This window comes from Aptenodytes forsteri, unplaced genomic scaffold (assembly GCF_000699145.1).
Source record: "Aptenodytes forsteri isolate BGI_AS27 unplaced genomic scaffold, ASM69914v1 Scaffold338, whole genome shotgun sequence".
NCBI classification, from domain to species: Eukaryota; Metazoa; Chordata; class Aves; order Sphenisciformes; family Spheniscidae; genus Aptenodytes; species Aptenodytes forsteri.
Genome location: NW_008795124.1, coordinates 880,648 through 890,265, shown reverse-complemented (window position 1 = coordinate 890,265; position 9,618 = coordinate 880,648). Strand labels below are relative to the sequence as shown.

The window sequence follows — 9,618 nt, the reverse complement described above, 5'->3', positions numbered from 1 at the left end:
CTTAGGGACATGGTTTAGTGGACATGGTGGTGTTGGGTTGACAGTTGGACTCGATGATCTTAGAGGTCTTTTCCAACCTCAATGATTCTATGATTCTATTTGTACACACCTGAAAGAAAACAGAAAGTAATAACCAACACTGACATGTCAAGACCAACGTCTAAAATGGAACTAATTTCCCTCTGAGAAGAACCAGATGCACTACTGCTTGAGAGCACATGTCCTCTCTTGACCCCTGGGGCTTTGAGCATCCTGACCTAGTGAAAGATGTCCCTGCCCATGGCCGGAGTGGCGGGACTAGGCGATCTTTAAAGGTCCCTTCCAACCCAAATCATTCTATGATTCTACATCTCCAATAAAACTTAGTTCTCACAATATTTCTCATAAGGAAAGTAAGGGAACATATTCTTGGAACTGACACAGTTGGAAAAATCATAATTGCAGAGTAGTTGTTATAAAACCAAAATAATTTCAGTGAAGTTCTGCAAAGCTTTATCTAGAACTTACTGGGTAATTGACTATCGAATATTTCATTTTTCAGACAACAAAAAGCTAGAAGAGATGGGAATACATGCAAAGAGGAGATTAGAATTCAAAGCTGTCTTGACAGATTGGAAAAACTACCTGGAAGAGATAGAACGCAGTTAAACAGGCAAAAGTGCAACATAGTATGTTTATACAGAAATAATCAACTATGCAAATACAGAACTGGAAAAGTGTTAGATGGCAGCCCAGAAGAGAAGGACTCAGTTACTGCATAACAATGATATACATGTGCAAAAAAAGGCATATATCTGGTCAGCGTGGACAGGCATACTGCTAGCAAGTCATGAATGTATTCCTTTTTCCAAGTCCAGCGCTAGCAAGATCTCAGTTGGCTTGCAATACCGTTGTGAATACCAAATTTCAACACACAGGCCTATTGGGAAAACAAAGACCACACACAAGGGCAACAAAACAATTACAGGTCTAGAAAGCAGGGCAGGCTTGTCTACTAGGTACACCAAAAGAAACAGTTGTTCAGAGAAGGCTGAGCATGGACCTATATGGTTTCAAGTATGTAAGAAACAGCTGCAAAGAGGAAAGGGACAATTATTCTCCAGGTCCACCATGATTAAGTAATGAGGGACTTCAACTGTAGCAAATAAATAAGGGGGGAGGACAGACATTGAGTAAATGCTTCTAACGACTAGGGTGGAAAGAAACACTTAAGGAGGCTGGAATTGCTACCACTGCAGGTCTCTAAGATCTGGTTAGATCAGACATAAGTGATAAGTGTAATTCATCCTGTGCAGGCAAGGAATCAACTGGACGACCTCTTAAGGTCCTTTCCTATTCTGTTTTTTCACAATTACAGAATCATGGTACACACAAATATGCAGGGAAGGAAGGCTGGTAAGTTAGCTTACATCACCACAGTCCCACTTAAAATGTTCTTGTCTGTAGCCTACATTATCCCAGGCCCATTACAAACTGATTTTGCCAAATAACAAATAGAATTCAAAGTTGCAGGCTCTTTTTAAGGAAAACTAGAAGTTATGCAATAGTAAAATCATTCAAAGCAACATTCACTTTGTTATGGAAATGCCACTACACCAATACTCATGAGCTGACATTTAAAACACTCCAATTTTAAATGCTGGATTCTTAAGATTTCCTCCCTGAAGCTTTCACTACGGGACGGACATCAATTTGGTTTGATCCTATGTAAACACACATTTTATTTTTGTTACAAATATAAGCCCATTCAGCAACTTTTTCCCGTCACTTTAAATAATGACAAAGAATTAGTCTTTCATAAAAATTGTAACAGTGTTAGTTCAACATTCAAAATTCAGCCCTGTTATTTAGTAACATAGAAGTCAGAAAAATCAAGTTACCTTGATCATTACTTAAACTTGTCTTTAAAGCAAAATTAATAAGTCTTTCTATGTCACGGTGCCACAATCAGTTTAATGGCTGTGAACCTATCCTGCTGCTGCTGAAATGGCTAGTACCACCCTCCACCCATAACAAAGGTGTGGATTCTTGCCCCTTCCCTTGTGCTGACACAACTACTCATGCAACTGCATGGGTAAACCAGACCTGCAAATTGATCCAGCTGTAAACTAATGCAGAATAAAAAGGGGGACTGTTGTCAGTTAGATCTACCCCTGACCTTTAAAAAAAAAAACTATAAAACTATAAAAATAGTTGAAACAATGCAGGCTAGGTGCTTGCAGGAGAAGGTGGAACGATTCCACTCAGTGCCAGCTTGGATTTACACTTGATAAAACTGCTCATGGAATTAAAGCTTTAAACGTATTAGTTTCCGGGGCAGGGGGGTGGAAAGGACAATGCAAACCAAAGAGACAGCTTAGCTGTATAGTCAGAAGTGTCGAGACAGATCTGTAGCAAAAGAGTTCCAAGGAAAATAATTTTTTCCAGGGAAAGTGAACACGCATGACAGCTTCTGTCTACAAGCCCACAGACAGAAATTTTCTGACAGCCTTTGAAATCTTGTATTGTAAATCAGTTTTTTTGAGTTTAAACTGTAAACAGACTGAACATTTGATTAGGCACAGTCTCTTTTGCAGAATAATTTCCTCAGACACTGAGGACTTCTCTATTGCTAAAATCAAACATTTGACTAAAGCAACTGAATTATACTGCCTGGGACTGTTGTCAGTTAGATCTCCCCCTGAACTTTAAAAAAAAAAACTATAAAACTATAAAAATAGTTGAAACAATGCAGGCTAGGTGCTTGCAGGAGAAGGTGGAACGATTCCACTCAGTGCCAGCTTGGATTTACACTTGATAAAACTGCTCATGGAATTAAAGCTTTAAACGTATTAGTTTCCGGGGCAGGGGGGTGGAAAGGACAATGCAAACCAAAGAGACAGCTTAGCTGTATAGTCAGAAGTGTCGAGACAGATCTGTAGCAAAAGAGTTCCAAGGAAAATAATTTTTTCCAGGGAAAGTGAACACGCATGACAGCTTCTGTCTACAAGCCCACAGACAGAAATTTTCTGACAGCCTTTGAAATCTTGTATTGCTTAAATCAGTTTTTGAATTTAAACTGTAAACAGACTGAACATTTGATTAGGCACAGTCTCTTTTGCAGAATAATTTCCTCAGACACTGAGGACTTCTCTATTGCTAAAATCAAACATTTGACTAAAGCAACTGAATTATACTGCCTTCCTCGCCACGGAGTTTCCCCTTCTTGAAACTACTTTTTCCATTACAGATCGACAGAGAAGCTGAAACAGATGCCATAATGGCCATTAGTTTAGCAAATGCCAAAAAGTACAGACACAAGAATGATGTCTGGCTGGGAAACAACTGTGATACCTTCGATAAAAGGGATCTGACTGACACAGAGCTAACAACACTCAAGTTCTCAGACACAAGAATATCTCAGATGATGGAAATATTACAGGTTATGCCCAAATCAGTATCGTAATGGTTCAGATGAGTTTTACTACCTTAAAAGTAAAAATCAGTTAGATTTTGCCATTTACAGTCTCAGTAGTAATCACTGTTATATCACAGGAAGAATAAGAGGTGGATGTGCTGGCCTCAGAAATCCTAGTCAATTTACATTAATTCAGATTTTTAAGAACAATGAAGTCTACCCGGTATTTTTGAAACTCAGATTATCAACACTCAACACGTACTTCATCTGTTCTCAAATTAACATTCCCCAATACAGAAACTATTTTTGTGCAAGGGTATGGACCCTTTCATGGGCTTTTTGTACCCACTAAATCTGTGTGAAACAAACGTCAGGAGATAAATCAGAATAGCATTCTCTGAGCTTCAAATATCCTAAAAACATAATGTAAGATGTAGCATGATCAAGATTTTCCTGAAATCTTTAATGTAAAAACCACACCTTATGCTATGGATTGAACGATTAAAAAAAAAATCACATTCTTGTTTATTGATTTAAGCATTTGTTTCAAACGTCCTTACCTAGAAAATTCAACATACGCACAGCAAGCTTTTTTTCTTAAGCTAGCTAAAAGCCATGTTGCCTATATCAATACAACAGATTGTATATATGAAGAAATGAACTAATTGATAAGAGAACTTTAAGGTGTATCTATTAAATGTTTTTTTTTTTTTTACCAACCTGCTTCCTAACATACTTTTTTTTATTTGAAGGAACAATAACCACAGTCTTCATATTAGTGACTGATGCCATATTAAAAAAAAAAAACAAAACAAAACTGGAGTAATTGTTAAATAAGAACCCTTAACTTTTTCATAAATAGAGCGTATCTCTCCAAGTCAAAAGCTAAAGTAAAAGTCTCAACTGACTCTGCAGCTCTAATAATAACGGCTTTTTTTATTTTCTCTTTTCATTACTTTTATCCTACAAGCTTAACTGCCAGTATCTTTCACAAAACAGCATTTTCATCAGAATGGAAAGATAATATAAAAGCTCTATATTGTCTGCAAGGGTCAGCTTTTCCTTATTAGGTTTTAAGTAGCAGAAACTAGTTCTGCAAAGAAAACATACTGTAATTATTGTACTCAACAGGTAGCTTCAGTAATCAGGCCAAAAGCAACACAGTGGTCATGTCATTCTTAAAAGATCAGCATTTTCCCATGCTTCTGCATAACAAATGCGTTGCAGATTAATTGAAAGCGTACAGGCCATCTTAGAGCCCAAATTAATCCGAGCATTTGATATCCCCTTCACTTCATATGGAAATGCCATTCAATGGCACCATTTTCATAGGGACAAAGTGTTTTTTGATAACAAGTGGAATGTAAATCTCATGAGAAAGAAATCAATCCAGCCCAAAGAACTCCAGAGTATTGATCTATGTGCATTATAATTTCACAAGCTTGAAGAGAATTTGTAAGTTAAAGGGAAAATGATTACAGCCACAAAACAGCTGCTATACCACAAAGTTTTCTTTTAACTGTGCTATGAAAGCAAGAAATAAGCAGTTTCTGAAGTTAAAAGTTATATTGGTTGAATTAAGTCTTCAGTTTGTTCAAAAACAAAGGCAACATTTAAGTTATGATTTTTTTCTTGCAAATGCAAAAACTGTTTAAAGAGCTGCAGATTTGCAAATAAAGTTCACACCATTCAGTTCCAATCAAGAAATCTATTGTCTAAACAGAAGTTAAAAGCTGAATAAAGGATTTTTTACAAAATCAATTTTAATGTACAGTGAACTTTGTCACACCTTCCATATTTGCTCCTGCCAAAAGGGTGAAATTTTTTCAACTAAACAGTAAGTTTGTGATGTAGCAACAAAAATCTATAGAATATAAAATTCTAAAGCTGCAAAGTAAGAGACGGAAAACTTACTCTCACAAAAGTGAGATTAATCCTAACAATGCAAGACAGAAAAAAATCCCCTAGTGGGTATGGGGCGTTTTTGTTTGTTTGCAACAAGTAAAGTGATTTTGAACACAAACACAAGACTTTCACTGAGAACCCAAAAGAAATCAGGGGCCCCCTGAGCTCGGCTCCAGACAAATGCCTAGTCTTTTACTGTGTTCATCTTTCTGTCACAGCTTTGAAAAATTTACAATTTAGTTTAAAGCACAAAAGGAAATTCTGGATGTGGAAGCTGAGATTTCAGCCTCACCCAGTCTCAGGTATAGATACTAATTTCCATAAAAACAGGGTGAAATTTTAAATTCTATTCAACTGAACAGGTTTCAGACTGCTATGCTGTATTTAATCTCACATTACACTTAAACGAATGCCGTTTGCCTTCTGGAAATAAAGTTTCAGTTGTTTGCATAACATGTATAATCCACCATCAACACACATGAAAATTGTTTTCCCACGTGTTCCTCTCCATTTCAAGTGTGAAGGCATCAACACCCAATTCTATCCCGAACTGATACTTTACACCACATAAAAACAGTGTAACTCATTCTACTACACAGTGTAAGTAATAACTGCTTGTATGACAATATAGTAGCCTCCAGGTTTCCTGTGTGATCTTTTGCATGATCTTAGGCAACTTTATGAACTGCAAATAGACATTTCAAAAACTCTAGTATTCTGTGGGTCCCAGCAAAAATTCATAAAGTTTTATTATAATGAGAAACCAGCAAAAAGAATAACTTAGCACTGACTGCACATCCCTGACTTTTATCAGTAACAAAGCCTCAGTGGTGCTCTCAGCCAAGAAGAAACCTCCCTATCACCACAACGGGTATTTACATACTCACTCAGAAGTGCTCATCCAAGCTGAGGTTTTTATCCAGCCTGACTGGACCAGTAGATAAGATGCCATGGGATTCACCTTCCCTCCAGTTAATTTTCCCCATCTCATCTAAGCAGATGTCTGCACCTTTCTTGTGCAAGTATCCTCTGCCTGCTAATACCCTACTGAAATTTCAAGCTTCTACTAGGATCTGGTGGTAATTTTTTTTTTAAATAGAGATTTTATTTTTTCCATGAAAAATGAAAGTTATCTGCTATGATGTTCTGTTATAGAAAACACTAATGTGATTAAAACGCCTCTAGGTATAAATACAAGACTGAACGGACTCTTTATTGTATCCAAATTCAGTTGAGGAAATCAGCAAAGCAGAAGTCATAGTCCTCTAAGGCCTCTTTCTTAGTGAGGGCTTTTCTTTTACATACCTGCATTAGCAGTAAAATATGTGTAAGACGTAGCAAAATAATGAATCTATAATGCAATTTCCTTGCTCTTTTCATTCTCAAAAGTCCATCAGAAATATGGCTCGAGTATTTTAATTAATAAGGTCTAATAAGTTTTAAAGTTTCTAGGCTTGAGCTCCACTTAAAGCTGAGATGTGCCTATCAATTTTAAAAAGCAAGCAAGAACATGAAATTTTGCAGTCCTCAGCATTAATGACACTTTCTTGTGACATTCTCTTACGATTGTTAATTAGTTCCAACATAAACTCATCTTGCAATTGCCTGCCTCTATCCAAACACTAAATTCTCTGTCAGGGCAACTACAGGGTGCAGTCTTTACTGGTCTACCTGTTTTCATGAAACTTACAGGAATGTAATCACAGTAAGTAATACTCACTAATACTCAAAAAGCTGAACTCACCTGAAATATATTTTTTGAAATGTATCTCAATTTTAAGACATGTCCAAAAGATTAACAGCCTCTTCAAATACTTAAAAATGTTTCTTTAAAAACTACAATGGTAGTTCTGTAACAGAAACATTGCTTCCAAAAATCATTTACATATACAAACGCTGCTTCTGTAAACTTCGCTACTTTCCTACCTGCTACTTTCCACTCACTTATTTCCTATAATAAAATTAATAATCCATGAGTTTTTGTTATATCATTACAGAAAAAAGAAATCAACACAGATTGTATTTTTCTGCAAATAGTAAAGCTGTATAACAAAATTATTTCAAAACTGAAGGTGCACAAATATAGCTTTCCTCAGGTAAAACAACAGCATCAGGCCTCTTGGAATTTATTGAGTGCCATGAAAACCACCTGTGAAAACTTCTATCTAAATCAATTCTAAAATCATCTGCCAAAAAAAGCATTCATCATTTAAGTTCACTGAAAATGCTTCACTCAGTTCACTTGACTGATTCTCAGATTTTATCACTCAAGATAGAATAACCCCATGATTCTTAATCATCCTAATAGCAATTTCTGTATTTAGAAGTTTGCTAGCAATTCATTAGAAAGTTACTATTCCAAGGCAACTGCATACAGCAGAGTTTAGCACAAAGTTTCTAAATAAGAACTCGCAAGAGCTAAATGAGAAATCACAAGAGCTAATTCCAGCGGTAATTCACTCTAAGGCCGCAAGTTACAGGTATTCTTTAGCCTTTAAAAGTTGAAGTGTTAACTAGTCATTAGTTAATGAATTTGCTTTTTCTTTTCAGCAACATCAATAAAATTTATATATTGTCAACTTAACACACTAATGCCCTCAAAAGTAAAAAAAAGTTTTAACCCCTCTACCCTGATGTGGTTTTGAGTAGAAGTGAGGACCAGGCTTATATGCCGCCATATTATGGACTTCATACTAATACAAGTTTAGTACATGGTATCTCTTAAAAGCCTCTCTTTTTCTTGCAAGTCAGCAAAGCAGACAGGAGAACTACACAGCAGCAGCTCTTCAGAACTTTTTTTTATTAACAGCTGGTAATGTCCTAGTAGGGAAAATGCAGGCAAAGCAATCAAAAGGTGCATGACAAGCAAATTATCATGTTCCTGTACTCTGCGCATATCACACAATACACAGTTACTATTTACTTAATTTAATAGTTTAATAAAAACTACTGGTCTGCAACAAACCTAGTGCAAAGGAACTTCCAGCCACCACAGATAAACCATTCTAAGCCTCTTCTTCTCTGAGAAATTCTGGCTCTTGGTAAAGTATGGTAATCACTCTCATCATTTTCAAAGCCTTCTTCTGACATCATTAGTGGCATTTCATCCAAATGAGAGGACTCATCTTCCACTTGGTACCTGGCAAAATGAAATAAAAATTCTAAATAAATAGCCAATACATAATTTTTTATTACCGGGATTCTCCTATAGTAACAAGTTAATTTTTGCCATATGGAATTTTATTAGAGAGATATTTTCATCCAAACATCTCATGTATTTGTGCTAACACATCAAAAAGAAATTCTGATTTTAGTTAAAGATGTGTAATACACAAAAAGGCCGGCCTGCAATCAACCATTGTCAATCACAGTATAAATCATTCTAGGGAAACTCTTGTTTCTTATATAATTTGTATGTACAGAGCTGGAACTTCATACTTTTCAAAGGATTCTTTGTAAGATTTTGTTAAACAGAATTTACTTGGCAAAGTTTATAGCAGATGCAAGTAACAGTTTTCATGGAAGTACAGACTTTAGATTTCCGCTGAGCTTCTTCAACTTGCTTTCCTGATGCCTAAGTCCTGTGTGCACAGGCCTCTATTTGAGTCACGCTTTCTACACAACTCAGCAGTATCTTTGTTTTAATTACTAAAATATTACAGTTACTTTTATAATTCTACACAAAAACATTCAGCAAGTCAAAACAGATTTGCCTGTGGGACCTACAGAAACAACACTAAGCTAAAAATGGTCCTTTCCTCTCCAGAAACTATTCTCCAATTTTACATTTCTGGAATGCTTTTTATGCCAAGATGAAACATTGGAATATCTGGTAAGAAAATTCCCCTAAGTGCATGTAAATTGAGTAACTTATGCAGTTCATATTTTTATACCATTGGGAAGATAATTGAAAGAAACTGCACTATTACTCAGGTTTCCTTTCACAGACCATTAAAAGGACTAATAAGAATATTAATTAGAAGAAAATTTTAAAAGGAATTAAACATTATAATCAAGTCAAGGTCATCTACTTGTATGTAATAACACATACAATAACCCTAATCAATACAAATGCACAGTACAGAAGATAAACAAAATGGTCAGAAAAGCTGGCTGCACAAACACTTACAAAATACGTGAAAAACGTATCAAACTGAACACAAAAGCAAAAACTTTTAAATACATAAAAATATTACTTGACACTATTGGTAATGGTAGTTAAGCAGTCTTTAAATAGGAACAACTGATGAAAAACGTATCTGACCAGAATAAATCAAAAGATATTCCACGTATGTATTTTTAAAATTTCTCAAATA

General features: G+C 35.7%; 1 protein-coding gene across 1 annotated transcript in view; it reads right to left on the bottom strand.

Annotated features, from left to right (window-relative positions):
* Positions 1-8,438, bottom strand: part of ATP9B (ATPase phospholipid transporting 9B (putative)) — a 161,772-nt gene extending 153,334 nt beyond the window's left edge. Inside the window, exon 1 of the mRNA XM_009277184.1 lies at positions 8,268-8,438. Coding sequence (XP_009275459.1) covers positions 8,268-8,404 — 137 coding nt within the window. The 5' untranslated portion in view covers positions 8,405-8,438. The remainder of the gene's footprint in view (positions 1-8,267) is intronic.
* Between the last annotated feature and the right edge of the window lie 1,180 nt (positions 8,439-9,618).